At 39.4% G+C, this 17,754-nt stretch overlaps 1 protein-coding gene across 1 annotated transcript; it reads right to left on the bottom strand.

Moving 5' to 3' along the window:
* Positions 1 to 11,220: 11,220 nt before the first annotated feature.
* LOC128533553 (dehydrogenase/reductase SDR family member 13-like) lies at positions 11,221 to 17,123 on the bottom strand. Its single transcript, XM_053507837.1, has 5 exons — positions 16,947 to 17,123; positions 13,586 to 13,704; positions 13,308 to 13,431; positions 11,801 to 12,127; positions 11,221 to 11,681 (listed from the first exon to the last, which is right to left on the bottom strand). Exons 1-5 carry the CDS (start codon positions 17,068 to 17,070, stop codon positions 11,422 to 11,424), a joined length of 954 nt encoding a protein of 317 aa, XP_053363812.1. The 5' UTR covers positions 17,071 to 17,123; the 3' UTR covers positions 11,221 to 11,421.
* Between the last annotated feature and the right edge of the window lie 631 nt (positions 17,124 to 17,754).

The raw sequence follows: 17,754 nt of genomic DNA, 5'->3' as shown, positions 1-17,754 counted from the left end.
CCAAAGTTATGGAATAGTCTTCCAAATAGTGTTCGGGACTCAGACACAGTCTCAGTGTTTAAGTCCAGGCTAAAAACCTATTTATTTAGCCAAGCATTTTTATAAATAGATTTGCCATAGGTAAAGGAGCAGATCTGGGGGACTCATGGACGTAGAGTATTATGGTGAACTGGTATGTTTGGATGCTGTCTTCCTCACTCTCATTGTCTCAGGTTTGCTGACGGTGAGGTGATTGTTTGCTTTACATCTCAGGAAGCCCTCATGTTTGTGTTTCCTTCTGGCTCTCCCTTTTAGTTATGCTGTCATAGTTAGTCCTGCCGGAGTCTCTGCTTGCACTCTACAGTTAATATACATTCACATTATACATTGTGTGACTGTAACCATACCTAACTGCCATCTCTCCTCTTCTTCTCTTTCCCCCCCTCTTTCCTCCTGTCTCCCCCTTTCACTCTTTCTCTCTCTCTCTGTCGAGCTACACATGTCGTTCCTGAGCTGCCAGTGACCCAGACTCCCTCTGCCCTCCGGACCTGTCTGACCCATCCTGGTGCCCCGCTTCTGGCTGAAGATCTCGTCACATGGATGCCCCGTGTGTCTCTCTGGGATGCGTCTGGTGTCTGGGAATGATTCTCTCTACCTAGAAGATGGTTCTGGCCTTGACTGGTGTTGGCAACTGACAGTTCGGGACTTGACAGTTCGATAGTTTATGACTGGAACTTCTTACAAGTCTACCTGGGTCTTCAATAACTACCTGGACTCCATATTAACATCAATTCACATCAGCTATTATAGCTGAACCGCCTCCCACCCTACACACTGTATAAATGCAGATCATTTACTGCTTTCTGTTTCACCCAAATGAGGATGGGTTCCCTGTTGAGCCTGGTTCCTCTCAAGGTTTCTTCCTATTATCATCTCAGGGAGTTTTTCCTTGCCACTGTCGCCCTCGGCTTGCTCACCAGGGACAAACTGACCATTTTGATTCATACAAATTCACATTTCATACAAACTTAAATAATTCTTTTGACTGTGTAAAGCTGCTTTGCGGCAATGAAAATTGCTAAAAGCGCTATACAAATAAAATTGAATTGAATTGAATTGAATTGAATTGATGACCTCAAGATTTCAAAAGTTTTAGTGTAAAATAAGAGAAACAAGAGAATTTACAAATTAGAAATATAAGAGAATTATGGAAATAAATTTTAGATGTAAAATAGTAGAATAAACTTAATAGTAAGAATAAACATCTCGACTCAAACATGAGTTATTAGGAATAATATTTTGTGTGTTGCATGTGTAACCAGGGGTCGGTTCTTCGTCTGTCTCTAACTCAGTTAGCTGGATTTAATTGTTGTGGATTTGTCCTGATCTTGGATTGTTTCGTTCTTCGATGCGCTTCTAGTATTTGTCGTCATAGCAACATATCCGTAAGCTTGAACCTGCTCGGGAGCAGGTTTATTTCATGTAAACAGGATTTAGGCTGCGCTTCTGTCGGGTTATGATGGTTGAAAGGGCGAGGTCACATCTGATTGGTTAAAGACGCGGACTGACTCATGTGGGAAAAGAAAAGGCTCTTGCATATATCCTTGCATCTTGCACATTTATTTTTCAGGGGTTTGTCATGAATGCGCAAATAATTATTTATAATAAAAATAAATATTTTATAATGATAGATTATATAAACAAAACTTTTATAATAACAAACAATATACGTAAAAGTATACATGTATTTCAACAAAATATTAATATTTCTATTTTTTTATTTTATTGTATCATGTAATTTGTAAACCATTAACCTATAAATTTATGTACTAATATAATATTTAATAGGGATTATGGGGGGGGGGGGGCAATCCATGGCAGGGGGGCATTTCAGTGCATAACAGTGCACAGAAATAACAATGAATTTATCAATAAAAATATAATTAAAATAATAGCTAAATATTTGAAAAGTCAATACATAACCCTAACAGAAGAAACAATTGGACCTTAAGATGATCGGATTATGTGCATATTTCAAACTAACCTTTTAGCCTATTTAAAAAAAAAAAAAAGATTTAGAACATTGAAGTTGAGATTTTCTTGTGATGTGAGTGGATACTGAAATTTTAGTAAGAGCATATCAGTTAGTTTTAACGAACTATATTATATTTCACAAATATAACAGGGACAGCAACTTTAAAAAAAAAAATTCTCCATATTACATTTTATACATTTTATGTATTGTACAATACTTATTATTCAATTATATGTACCAACATATTACAACATACTGTACTACCTTGTGGGTTTAAAAAAACAACAACAACTGCTTAATAAAAAGTTAATGAAAGGTTTTTAACAACAGTCAGGAGGTAAACAACCTTTAAACTAAACTGGCTGGTAAAGTCTTCTGCAGATAAATGTAACTCAGCTAATCCTTTCTATATGGTGGTCAAATAACAGATGCTGAATATAGATCACTGTATCTTGTGATAATCATAGGATACTTTTAAATAATACCATTTCAAAAACGGTTAAATTTGTCCTAATAATAAAATGAGTTTCCAGATGGCATATGGTCATCCAATACATGATGTACTGCATAATCACCTCTATACTGTATCTTTCCCTTCAAAAAATATCCCATGGTAGTTTTGAAATAAGGATAGTTCTTTTACATCTACATGATGAATATATCACAGACTTCACACAAATGATGTCTTGTTTTGTTTACCTCGCCTACAAAAATGACCCTGCTGTACATCATGCATCTCAAAATAAATTAATGGATTCTGCATATGATTTTGTTAGGCGTAGTTAGCACTGTGGCCAATGACCGAGGGTTCGATTCCCACCTTGCGTCTGTGTGCATGGAGTTTACATGTTCTTCCCGTGTTTGGTGGGTTTCCTCTGGGCATTCTGGTTTCCTCCCAAAGTCCAAAGACATTCAAATTAGGTTAAATGATGTTCCCAAATTGTCCAGAGTGTGTGCATGTGTGCGTCTGTGCATGCATGCCTTGCAAGTCCCAAGTCTTCTGGGTCACCTTGATAAAAATCTGTTTTTTTTTTTTTTATGATGTTGACTGTGATATTCTGCTCATATAAATGGAGAATGTTTCCTAGTTATCAGTGTGACTTCAAAACGTTGCGATCTGCAATGTTCAATGGTTATTATAGTAGATCCGTAAGTAGTTTCAGGTGATAAACTTCTTACCTGAATTTGGAGTGTGGTGGAAATAATGTTTCCACTGCAATGTACAGTACCCAAAACCGAACATGGTAAATCTACGAACATTAATGGTTGATTTTGTCCTGATTTTTACCCTTATGTTAATTGCACTGTTTTAAATACCATAGATTGTTCTTGCTTCACTGACAGAGAAATGTGTATGTCACTAACGGAAACCATGTGTTTCAATTTAACCAGTTTAACCATAACCCATACACAAATTATTTCCATTTGCAATGACTTTTAAAAGACCTTGCACCAAACCAGGCTATGACCGTGAGCAACCATTTCCATGGATAAGTATTATATAATGTTAATAATAAAATAAAATAAAAAGAAAGAAAGGGGACCAAAATAATTACTTTGGTGAATAAAGTAAGGAATGTCATAATTACTGAAAGTAATTAATGATACAATTAATTGCTACAATTTAGAAAAAAAATATATAATATTACTGCATCTATTAACAGGATGCTATTTAATTTATCTTATTTTTAAGGTGTCCCAACACAAGTGTTACACCTTACATTAATCATAATATGTATCGTTAATCATAAAATGTACTGTTAATAATTTATACACTGATAAGCCATAACATTAAGACCACCGGTCTAATATCGAGTTCAAATGTTAGACAGGTGATCATAATGTTATGATTCACCGATGTATACATTTATGGGCATGAGTGGTTGTGGGTATCCATGTGACCCACAACCACTCATGCCCACATGTCATATTGGGTCATGGGTGTTGTGTTAGAGGTAAGAGACAGCTTAAGCATAAACTATTATCACATTCATATATTTAATAAACTAGTTAACTGACTTTTTACATACACAAAATTTTAAATGTACCAGAACTACAAATAAATAAATAAATAAATTGGTTCAGCTCTTGCTATAAGATATTGCACACATGATATTTGAAAGTCCCTGATCCATTAGAGCACAGTCTATGTAACTATTAGGTCCAGTGTATATCTCAGGCCAGCCCAAAAAACTTCATGCTTACTTCCCAGAGCTTACTGTTGCTATATATCCTCATGACATCCATAAAAGACGTGCCTGTTCCAAATTCCTTGCGGGTACTGAGGAGGGTAAAGTCAAGGTTTCCAGACTCATGAAGTTCTGATGAACAACGCTGCTTGGTGCACACTCTTAGAGTCTGTCCAGTGACAGATTGGTCAGGAGAAAGTAGCTGATATGATTGACTCCAAACATCAACCCAAGGCCATCCTCTGTAGTTCCCTGCAAAAAAAATCCCTACAAGAAAAAAAAAAAAAAAATTATTAAGGTGTATAATAAAAAACCTCAAGAGATACAGATATGTTATTTTTTATTTCTCTCTCTCTCTCTCTCTCTATATATATATATATATATATATATATATATATATATATATATATATTTTTTTTTTTTTTTTTTAATTATTTTTTTTTATTATTAAACCAAAATATTAATTTGGTTGTTATAGTGCTTCCTGATATAAATCACTTAGTGCATAATATACAGTAGATATACTCCAATAGTTACAGTAGTTACTTGTTTCACAGAGAATCATATACAAACTCCTACAAGACATCATTACTTCATATCTCTGACTTTCATACCCATGTCAGTTTCTCATGTCCACCTATCATAGTGGCTTAGTGGTTAGGATTCAAGGGTCCAGATTGGATTCTTGCCTTGGAGCCCATGTGCATGGAATTCACATGTTCTTCCCATTCTTGGTGGGTTTCCTCCAGTTACTCCGGGTTTCCTTCCACAGTACAAAGACATGCAGATGAGGTTGACTGGCATTCCCAAATTGCCCATAGTGTGTGAATGTATTTGTAAATGTTGACCAGAGGTCCTACCACAGTTTTAAAATTGGGAATAAATACAATGGCCATAGTTGGACCACAAAGGTTCCTAGATAAATGGATGGATGTCCACCAATAATGATCTACTGGTGGGGACAAACACCAGACTGACTGGGGGAAACCTTTCACTAAAAAGGCACCTAAACTTTGGAAGACCACCTAAAAGGACCCTCATGACGGTTCCTTGCTTGGCACAGGTTTTACACCGGATGCTCTTCCTGACACAACCCACCCATTTTATCTGTGTTTGGGACCGGCACTGCATCCAGTGGCTGGGGTTTGGGCATTGGATGAAAATTGAAGCCGGGCAAGAAAACTACCAATAAGCCACCAATGCCCTTGTTCTTGTTACTTAATTACCTAATGCCATATGTGTTATTTAAAATAAATAAATAAATAAATCAGTATTGTTCTGGAATGTAGAAAATAAATCCAAACTTGTGTTTTTGACCTAGTACTGTACATTAACAGAAACAAGCCTGTCTCTACAGGATTTTATGAAGAGCACTGGATTAGACAATGGACCACTTTTCAGTTTAACACCCCAGTGGAAAGCTAGATTCAATAAGGGTGTGGATAAGGTCATGAGTTTGAGAGCGAAGCAGTGAGGAAACAGACATTTGTCAAAGCAGGAATTCCCAACTCAAGACAATACACTGCATGATCAGGGTTTCACTTCTCCTATCACTAGGTTTGTAACAGGCTAATAGATGGCAGCACAAGGCTGCAGCGCGCGCCTCCTCAGGGAGCACTTGGTCTTGGTGTTCGTATTCACTCCAACCATGTCTTTCAAGGTTATACACACACACACACATACACTGACGTTATATTCTCACCTGAATTCTCTCATCGTTTTCAAACATTAGACCACACCCCCTACCTCTGAGTGTGTTCCTGAGTGCATTCAGTCTGAATTATAAAGTAATTAAGGCTCGTGTGATTCATTTCCGTGAATAATACCGCGTATTATTAAAACTACAGCAGGGGGCAGAGCTTTTTCTTACAAAGCCCCAAAGTTATGGAATAGTCTTCCAAATAGTGTTCATGACTCAGACACAGTCTCAGTGTTTCAGTCCAGGCTAAAAACCTATTTATTTAGCCAAGCATTTTTATAAATAGATTTGCCATAGGTAAAGGAGCAGATCTGGGGGACTCATGGACGTAGAGTATTAGGTGAACTGGTATGTTTGGATGCTGTCTTCCCCACTCTCATTGATCACTCAGGTTTGTTGACGGTGAGGTGATTGGTTGCCTTACATCTCTGGAAGCCCTCATGTTTGTGTTTCCTTCTGGCTCTCCCTTTTTAGTTATGCTGTCATAGTTAGTCCTGCCGGAGTCTCTGCTTGCACTCTGCACTAAATATACATTCACTTTTTACATTGTTCGACTGTGACCATACCTAACTGTTATTTCTCCATCTCTTTGCTCTCTCCTTTTCTGCTCTCTCCTCTCTCTCTCTCTCTCTCTCTCTCTCCCTCTCTCCTTTTTCCTCTACCTATCTCTCTGTCGAGCTATACATGTCACTCCTGAGCTGCCAGTGATCCAGACCCCCTCTGCCCGCTGGACCTCTCTAACTCATCCTGGAGTCCTGCTTCTGGTTGGAGATCTCATCACATGGATGCCCCCGTGTGGTCTGCCTGGAATGCGTGTGGTGACTGGGGTTGGTTCCACTTTTCCATGAAGGTGGTCCTGTCCTCGACTGATGCAGACTGCTGTTCTCTGAGGACCTGTGACTTCAGTCGCTCAATAGTTCAGGACTGAAATCTTTCACAGTCTACCTGAGCCTCCAGGAACAAACTGGACTTTAATCTTACACATCTCCTCTTATTTTGAACTTCCAGTCTCGCATATTATTATGCACATCAATCCCTGCTATCTGTTTTTCCTTGCCACTGTCGCCGTCGTCCTAGGCTTGCTCATCAGGGACAATCAGGGACAATCATATCATTTTGATTCATACACATTCACATTTCATACAAACTTAGTTCTTTTGATTGTGTAAAGCTGCTTTGTGATGATGTAAATCGTTAAAAGCGCTATACAAATAAAATTGAATTGAATTGAATTTCATAATTGTTTTCTACATTTAACAATCATGCTTAATGTGTAGTGCATAATAAGATAGATAGATTAGATTAGATAAGATTATACATGTAGCTCTCCTTCATAGCAGACTCACTGTTTACAGTCATATTTATCTACTCTTTAAGCACTAGTGACTCAGTGGTGTCTTGCCTGCCATGCGGGAGGCAGGGTTCGATTCCCAGCCAGCGCCCAAACCCCAGCCAACTGGATGGAGTGCCAATCCCAAGCCCGAAAAAAAAAGGTCCACTGTGGCAACCCCTCGATGAGGGAGCAACTGAAAGTCCAACAACTTGTAAATAATCAGTGCGTAGAGTTTGTCAGAATTTGTGGGTTTTGGTTTGTCCTGGCCATGGACCCAAAATTGATCTGTTTTGCTCTCTGAGCCATTTAGTTATCATTTTGCCTTACGTTCTGACACCTTTCTATTGGAACCAGCGTTTTCCACAATTTTATCTACACTAGCGCTTCTATTAGATCAGGCTGCACGCACTAGCTCTTGGATCAGAATACACAAGCCAGCCTTCATTCCCCATGTGCATCAGTGAGCCTTGGCCACCCTTGACCCTATCGCCAGTTCAGCTGTTTCCCTTCATCTGATCACTTTTTGTATTTTTTGACCAGTGCAGACCAAGAGCATCCCACAAGAGCTGCAGTTTTGGAGTTGCCCTTGACTCAGTTGTCTAGCCATTTTCAATATTTTTTTACAGTGAGTGCTGGAAGTGGGTGAAATATATTAGGCAACAAGGGGGCTTTTTTTCCTGAAGTTTATTTGTTGGAAGCCGACAAAATAAAAAATGTAAGGATTTAAGTGCCTTTTAAAAGGGCCGAATTGTGATGGCTAGAGGGCTTGGTCAAGGCAACTCGGAAACTGCAGGTCTTGTGGGATATTCCTGATCTGCACTGGTCAGGACCACTTACTGGTGCACATGGGGACCGAAGGCTGGCCTGTGTATTCCAATCCAATAGAAGTGCTTGTGTAGATCAAATTGATGAAAATGTTAAAGCTGGTTGTGAGAAAAAGGCGTCAGAACACACAGGTCATTACTGTTATGGCGGAAATAGGGGGGGATCTGCTCAATATTAGGCAGGTGGTCATAATGTTGTGGCTAATGAATGTATACATTTATACAGCTGCAGGTCTCAGGCCTTCAATGCTCTCCTGCAATTTACAGTACACAGTAGTATAGAATATCTTGGGCACTGTTTTCACATCCTTGAAGAACAAGGTTCCTATGACTTTTGCATAAATGGCTGAACATAGCGATTCTCAAAATTGATAGCACCTGCAAAATGCATAAATAGCACACGTGAATAGCAAAGGTACTGATCATAGAAGGTAACCTTTCACTGGAATTACTGTCTTCTTACACTAAAATACGAGTAATATACAAATAATGCTGTACAAATGTATGAACAAATAATGATTAAAAAAATAGATGCAGATTATTTACATTTTATTAGGAAAATAAAAACATTCCTTGGATATTCTGGTCCATGTTGACATGATTACATCATAAAATGAAAATGACAAATTGTTCAAATACACTTTCATGCTGTGAATTTCCCAGTCTACCACATCACAAAGTGTTCTACTGGTTTTTTGTCAACTGGAAAAGCCAATGAAGGCACTCCAACTTCATGGCAGGAAGTGGCCATTAGAAGATGGGTAGATGTGGCCATGAGAGGATACAAATAGTCAGCAACAAAACTTAAATAGTTTGGATATACCTTATAATTCCATGGTCTTTCCTGATTTTTCTTACTTTCTACACTGTAAAACCCTTGAACAGTTTATATCGAGACGTGTCTGATACTTATGCTCTGTAAAGCCTTCACAACGGCTTTAATCTGATGTGCTGCTTGTTAATTAGTGATTTCTGAGGCTGGTAATTTTAAATAAACTTTCCTGAGATGGTCTTCATGAGAGCCAGTTTTATCGTGGGGCTTGATGGGTTTTCAAATGCAAGAACTATTCCAGTACAGCTGACCTTTGTGTCTTTAAATAACAACTGACTGTTGTGGTTAGTCTTTCAACTGCTCCCATCGAGGGGTTGCCAGTGTACCATCCAATCCGCCCAATGGACCACTTTTCAACACTCTTATGGAAAACTAAATCCAATAAGACTGTGGATAGGGTCATGAGTTTGAGAGCTGAGCATTGAGGAAACAGACTTCTCAGCACCTCAGCAATTATAACGTCAAAGGTGTCTTAAAATGTCATAGTACAGGGATTGGACACTGAAACCGAAACGCCTGGTTTTATATAATAATTAATTAGTATGGTGTCGGGCCTCCTTTTGTGGCCAATACAGCATTAATTCACCTTGGGAATGACAGATACAAGTCCTGCACAGTGGCCACTGGGATTTTGAGCCATTCTTCTTGAAGCTTCTTGAGCTCGCTTGATCTTGATTTTCAGTATGAGTACAAACTGTGATAGTGGGGCCTCACGATCCTTCTGTTTTTTTGGGTTTTAAGCAGGAGGTGTCAGAAAAGTTACCAAAGGGATAACTGGCTTGTAGCGGCCAAGTGTTCATAGCGACGTCGCTTTTTGATCGTTTGATGTGGCTCTTTCTATCATTGTGAAGCAGAATTCACCAAGCGTTGGATTGTTTACCCACTAACAGGGAACGTGAGCTGGCTTTAGACCGTTGTGAGACAGATTAGTTATTTGGTGCATGTGTTTGGCTGAGGAGCCACTGGTGCGAAGATACCATGTGTGGGATTATGAATGAACGCCTCTAAGTCAGAATCCCGCCTAAACATAACGATACCGCAGCGCCGTGGATCTTCGGTTGGTCTGGCTTAGCCGGGGAGCCCTTGTGGGAAAAGGTTGGGGTGCGGCCAGACAGATGCCGCACCCTTTCCGATAGCTCATCGCAAGTTTGTGTTGAACCTAGTGCTAAATGACTTGACCTGACAGCAGCTCCATCTCTGCAATCAATTGAAATTATTGCTTAGTCCAATATTTTGTCCGGGAGCCATGATCGCCTCCTTGGACCCCCCACACCCTCACCCACCTCGTTGGATTCTCCTCGGTGAGCATTCAGAGGCTGTTGAGGTGCAATGGTTAGGGTTTAGGCTTAAGGCTGGGGGTGGTTAAGTTTAGGAGTTGGGGGGGGGGTCATGGTTAGGTGTTAGGGGGTTATAGGTTAAGGTTAGGCTTGGCTAAAATCCATTCCCTGCCGGCAGAATTTGGCCTGTGCCTAAGTGCTGAGCCTGTCAATGTCAGGGGGGCCCCGGGAGTCGCTTTCCAAAGTCCGGGAGGTTCCAGCGGGCCGGGGACGGTTTCACATATATATACAAAACTCGAAAAAAGCACTTGTGACATGCTGCTAGGATAGAGAGGCATATCAAAAGAGGAATTATGGGAAACAGACCAATGGATTTGTTATTTAATTGATTATTGTCCCAACCCTGCACAGTAAATTAATATAACTGTAAACAGAGGGTTTTACCTGGAGAAAAAGCTCTTGTGACATGCAGGTGGGATAGGAAAGGCATATCACAAAAGGAATTATGGAGAAAAGTGCAACATATATGTTGTTTAATTGACTATTGTGCCCATAATTGATAGAAATTACAGTAAATGAATATAACTGCACATCAAAGGGTTTAATTGGAGTAAAAGCTCTCGTGACATGCGGCTGGGACAGAGAGAAACATATCACAAAAGGAATTATAGGGAAAAGTGCAATGGATTTGTTGTTTAATTGATTACAATTACAGATGCAGATGGGGACCGAAGGCTGGCCTGTTTAATCCAATCCAATCCAATAGAAGCGCTTGTGTAGACAATGAAAAGGTTCAAACTGGTTGTGATAGAAAGATGTCAGAACACACAGGTCATTACTGTTATGGTGGCAATAGAAGGGACCTACTCAATATTAAGCAGGTGGACATGATGTTGTGTCTGATAAACGTATACATTTATACAGCTGCAGTTTTCATGAAGTGACCCACAACCTCTGTCATGCCCACAAGGAACTAATCCGCTACCTCATGAGTGTGGAAATGTCATGTCATGGATGTTATTTTAAAAGTGAGAGACAGCTTAAGCATAAACTATGATCCTATTCATATATATTTTTAATTGGCTACTGTAGTTAACTCTGTTGACATTTTTCCATACACAAAATTTAAACCATACCAGAAATACGATAATTTGACTAAAAAAATGAATCTGAATCTCTTCCAAATAGTATTCCACACAGAATATTTGAAAGTCTCTGATCCATTAGAATGACAATTAGCTCCAGTTTAAATTTCAAGCCAGGCCGCAAAACTTCTCGCTCACTTCCCAGAGCTTCTTTGCCACTGCGTCATCCTGAGCCTTGGGACGAACTTTCTTCAGTCCACAGTTGGAGAAATACTGACCACTCAGGCCTTCAATACCCTCCTGCAGTGCACAGTATAGAGTAGTCTGGGCACCGGACTCCACATCTTTAAAGAACAAGGCTCCAATGACTTTTGCTACCTTCCTCATAAATGGCTGACCATAGCGACCCAACTCGGAATTGATAGCACCTGCAAGACATAAAGAAGAACGCATGCAAATCAGGTCTTTAAGAAAACTATGGAGAACTATAAAAATAAAATGGAAAGTGAATTGTTAATACTGCTATAGTGATAATAGAAATGCTGACCTGGATGGAGGCTGTAGCAAGTGACCCCAGTTCCTTGAAGCCTCTTTGCAAGCTCATGTGTGAACAGCACGTTGCACAGCTTACTGTTGCTATATATCCTCATGACATTCATTAAAGAGTTGCCTGTTCCAAATTCCTTATGAGCACTGAGGAGGTTAAAGTCAAGGTTCCCATAATCATGAAGCGCTGATGATACAGTAACAACTCTGCTTGGTGCACAATCTTTGAGTCTGTCCAGTAAGAGATTGGTCAGGAGGAAGTGGCCGATATGATTGACTCCAAACATTAACCCAAGACCATCCTCTGTAGTGCCCTGCAAGAAAATCCCTACAAGAGAAACACATTTAATCATTGAGAAAATGGTCTGCGGGGGAAACATATAAACAGGGTGTATAATCAAAGTGAAAAATATTAGATGTACACCGATAGTTGCTGTACCCATTTCCTACAAGGCATCATTACTTTATATCTCTGACCTACAGTGCATCCGGAAAGTATTCATAGCGGATCACTTTTTCCACATTTTATGTCATGTCACAGAGCAGCCAGACGAAAGCCACTCCTTAGTAAAAGGCACATGGCAGTTGCATGGAGTTTGCCAAAAGGCACCTGAAGGACTCTCAGACCATAAGAAACTAAATTCTTAGGTCTGATGAGACTCTCTGGCCACTCTACCATATAGGCCTGATTGGTGGATTGCTGCAGAGATGCTTGTCCTTCTGGCAGGTTCTCCTCCCTCCACAGAAGAATTCTGGAGCTCTGACAGAGTGACCATCAGGTTCTTGGTCACCTCCCTGACTAAGGCCCTTCTCCCCCGATCGCTCAGTTTAGATGGCCGGCCAGCTATAGGAAGGGTCCTGGTGGTTTTGAACTTCTTCCACTTACGGATGATGGAGGCCACCGTGCTTATTGGGACCTTCAAAGCAGCAGAAATGTTTTTGTAACCTTCCCCAGATTTGTGCCTCAGTACAAGCCTGTCTCGGAGGTCTACAGACAATTTCTTTAACTTCATGCTTGGTTTATGCTCTGACATAAACCATCAACTGTGGGACCTTATATAGACAGGTGTGTGCCTTTCCAAATCATGTCCAATCAACTGAATTTACCACAGGTGGACTCCAATTAAGCTGCAGAAACATCTCAAGAATGATCAGGGGAAACCAAATGAGCCTGAGCTCATTTTCGCGTTTCATGGCAAAGACTGTGAATACTTATGTACATGTGCTTTCTCTATTTTTTTTTTTTTTATAAATTTGCAAAAATCTCAATAAACTTTTTCATGTTGTCATTATGGGGTGTTGTGTGTAAAATTCTGAGAAAAAAAAATAATTTAATCTATTTTAGAATAAGGCTGTGATATAACAAAATGTGGAAAAAGTGATGCGCTGTGAATACTTTCCGGATGCACTGTACATAGCCCTTATCAGTTTCTTATGTCTATCAATCATGAGGGCTATATCATGCATAAACATGTTACTAGGTGATGTGGCTCAGAAGTCAGCCAAACCTGCATTGTTGATAAGAATGTCCAGTCTTTTCTCTGTTTTAAGGAATGTTTCAGCAAAAGAGCGAACAGACTCCAGACTGGCCAGATCCAGCTGCATGAACACCACGTTACTGCTTTTGCTTTCCTGAAAATAAAAATATTATAAATGTCAACCAATTGATTTAGGTTAATGGGGTGGAGTTCAACACAAAATTTCAATATCCAGCGCTAAGCGCTTACTAGCATTACACACAGTGCATTTAGACATGGATAAGGTGGTAGATGTAAAGGATTCTCACTCTTTTGACGATAGCAAGAGCCGCTTCACCACGTACTACGCTGCGGCAGGCGAGAATAACACGAGCTCCTCTCCGGGCCAAATCTACAGCTGTCTCTCTTCCGATCCCTGTGTTACTACCTGCAGACCCAACAAACCAAGTGATGATGGTATGAATAGATAAAAGTTATATGCCATGTTAAGTAAGCAAGAAAAGGTAGTGATCTTAGAAGGTAAACTTACACTGGAATAACTCTCTTTTTACACTAGAATACCATCATACTGATGGCAAATAAACACTTTTACACTTATTTAAGAAAATAAAAAATAATCCCTTGGAGATTCTGGTCCATGTTGATACACAATGCTTCCATTTTTTTCAGTTCCACTTTCATGATGTGGATTTCCCAGTCTACCATATCTCAAAATGTTCTATTAGTTTTTTTGTCAAGTCATTGGGAAAGGCAGTTTAAAATGATTAACTTCACAGGGTGTACTTTCAACCTGGAAGTAGCCATTAAAAGATAGTCGGCAACAAAACTCAAATTGAACCTATAGATGCAATCTATTGTTGCCAAATTCTGACCCTATTCTCTGTGTGTCTAGACGGAAACTAAACATTCCAGGCCTTTTTTTTTTCAATAACCAGCTTTGGTGAGCCTGCAGCTACAGTAGAAGCAAGATTTTAGATCACACTTTAGATGGCATTTCTGTTCTATTTAGTGCAACAGAAAGAGACCTCGGTGTGATTATAGATTCTAGTCTTTCATTTAAAGCTCATGTAGATACTATTACCAGGATAGCATTCTTTTACCTCAGAAAATAAGTTAAGGAATATATTGTCGCTAAACTATGCAGAAAAACTAGCACCTCCAGTTTAACTAGGTGCATAAACAAGCTTCAGTTAGTCCAGAATGCAGCAGCGAGAGTCCTCACTAGAACCAGAAGTTACGAACACATCACCCCTATCTTATCTTCACTTCATTGGTTCCCTGTGAAATTTCACATTGATTTTAAAATACTACTTTTGACATATAAAGCATTAAATGGTGTAACGCCGCAGTATCTGAGTGAACTGCTAGAGTCTTACGAGCCGCCAAGCTTACTTCGATCAAAGGATGCAGGCTGCTTATCTGTAACTACAGCTGGGGACACAGCTTTTTCTTACAAGGCCCCAAAGTTATGGAATAGCCTTCCAATTAGTGTTCGGGACTCAGACACCGTCTCAGTGTATAAGTCCAGGCTAAAAACCTATTTACTGAATCAAGCATTTTTATAAATAGATTTGCCTTAGGTAAAGGAGCAGATCTTGGGGACTCATGGACGTAGAGTATTATGGTAAAATGTTTGGATGCTGTCTTCTCCACTCTCATAGATCACACAGGTTTGTTGACGGTGAGGTGACTGGTTGCATGCAGGGAGCCCTCATGTCTGTGTTTCCCTCTGCTTGCACTCTACACTAAATATACATTTACCTCATACATTATGTGACTGTGACCATACCTAACTGTTATCTCTCCTGTTCTCTCTCCCCATCTCTCTTTTCCCTCTCTCTGTCGAGCTACACATGTCGTCCCTGAGCTGCCAGTGATCCAGACTCCTTCAGCCCTCTGGACCTGTCTGACCCATCGTGGTGCCCTGGTTCTGGTTGGAGATCTCGTCACATGGATGCCCCATGTGTCTCTTTGGGATGCGTCTGGTGTCTGGGTTTCTCTACCATGAAGACGGTTCTAGCCTTGACTGATGTTGACAGCTCTTTCTCTGAGGACTTGACTTAGCTGCAGTTGCTCTATAGTACAGTACTGGAATTTTCTACAAGTCTACCTGAGCCTCCAATAACTACCTGGACTCCATATTAACATCATTTAACATCAACTGTTATACTGAACTGCCTGCCACCTAACACAGTATGAATGCAGATCAATTCCTGCTCTCTGTTTTATCCAAATGAGGATGGGTTCCCTGTTGAGTCTGGTTCCTCTCAAGGTTTCTTCCAATTGCCATGTCAGGGAGTTTTTCCTTGCCACTGTCGCTCTAGGCTTGCTCATCAGGGACTATTTGACCATTTTGAATTATACACATTCACATTCCATACAAACCTAAATAATTCTTTTGATTGTGTAAAGCTGCTTTGAGACAAATGAAAATTGTTAAAAGCGCTATACAAATAAAATTGAATTGAATTGAATTAAATTGAATTGAGCCTGTGCACACTTTAGCCTCAGCTTTCTTTACTTGGATAGAAGTGCAAACCAACGTGGTCCGCTGTTGTATCCCATAAACCTCAAAGTTCTGACATTCTTTTCTGCTCAACTGAATTGTACAGATTGGTGATCTGGTGATTTTTATGACACCTTTCTGAGTAATTTTTAGAGACTATGGTCTTTCCCGATTTTTATTTCTTTCTATATTGTAAAACAATGCTTATGGCATCCTAAACATGTAATAATCTCCACTGAACAGTTGATATTAAGATGTGTCTGCTACTTATGATCTGTAAAGCCTTCATAACAGCTCTAACCTGAGGCATTGTTTGTTAATTGATAAATTAAAGTCTGGTAAATCTAAATTAACTTTTGGTCTTGCTTTCCTGGGATGGTTTTCATGAGAGCCAGTTTCATCGTAGTGCTTGGGGGGTTTCGCTAATGCAAGAACTATTCCAGAACAGCCGACATTTGTGTCTTAAAATAACAACTGACAGTTGTTGTTAGTCTTTCGGGCTGCTTCCGTCATGGAGTCGGCACAGTGCACCATCTGACCTGCACACAACTTGGCATAGGTTTTACACCCGATGCCCTTCCTGACACAATCCTCCTATTTTATCCAAACTTTGGATCGGTGTGGTGTTATGCGCTAAAATGACCTCGCCCCGCCCGTGGATTGACTCTATCAAATATTATATTAGAACATAAATTCATAGGTTTACTATTATCACATATGATATTACTATTATAATTAACCCTGGGTACGTGACACACCTCATATAATCTCATATCTCATATAATGTTTATTTTGTGGCCCATTTATGTTGCAGGGCTTTGTCATGTAGTACAAAAATGTTTACATAAATAAATATTGTTTATGATGAAGAATTACACGAAAGATTTTTATTATAAAATAAGCAATGTACAAAAATATGCATGTATATGAAAATATATTTATATAATTTAAACGAAAAAAATATATTTTTATATACAACATGTATTTTTTATATTGCTTTTTTAAGTTCAAATTCGTTTGGTGTAATTTGTAAATCATAAACCTATGAATTTATGTTCTTATTATGACAAGTATCATAACAACAGCACTGAAGCTCGAGAACCGAAAACAATAACACAAGACGGGGAAAGTTTTGACACACACTCACACACACACACACTCACCGGTAACGATAACGGTTTTCCCGTGCAGCTCCACTTTGCTCTTACATCTCTTTCCTGCAACAATGTTGCGAATTAAAAAATAAACGCCTACGAAAACTCCGACTAGTAGGATAAGCTCAGCCATGGCTACTCTGACTGTGACACACTTCCGGTTTTCTCGCTCGCTCGCTCGCTTGCTTGCGCGCGCTCTCTCAATCTCTCTCGCGCTCGCGCGCGCGCGCTCTCTCTTCATCTCTCTCGCGCTTGCGCTCTCTCTCTCTCTCTCACACACACATACACGGAGTCAGCTTTAACAGCTTTAAAACTGGTAGAACGAGTTGAGCTGCTCGAGTCAGCTAATAAATGATAATTGTTTAGGCACCAAATTCAAATTCTAATTCAAATTGTATTTGTCCCATACACAGTACGAAATGTAGTGAAATGCTTATACGACTGCCAGTGACCCTAAAAGAGAATTAAAGCTTATAATAAGAAATAAATATGAACAAAAGAAATACGATAGAAAAATTAAATAGAAAATTTTAATTAAACTAGGAAAAATAGAACTAAAAATAAAAATAGAAATATGCTGTACATAAAAATAGAAATATACTGTACAAATTGAAATATACTGTACCGTACAAGAGCATTTAAGAAATTGAGAAATTTTGATATTTTGTAAGAAAGATGGTGTGCAAATATGCATAAAACAAAGTGTCTTTGTGCAAAGGTTATTAAAGTGTCTTTGTGCACTGGTCCAGGATTTAAACGTAACCATGTAGTTTACAAGACCGACATAGCTTTCATTCTCTCTAAGAAAGCAGGTTTT

Source organism: Clarias gariepinus, chromosome 11, assembly GCF_024256425.1.
Source record: "Clarias gariepinus isolate MV-2021 ecotype Netherlands chromosome 11, CGAR_prim_01v2, whole genome shotgun sequence".
NCBI classification, from domain to species: domain Eukaryota; kingdom Metazoa; phylum Chordata; class Actinopteri; order Siluriformes; family Clariidae; genus Clarias; species Clarias gariepinus.
The sequence above is the reverse complement of the archived record's forward strand: the minus strand, read 5'-3'. Positions and strand labels throughout refer to the sequence as shown.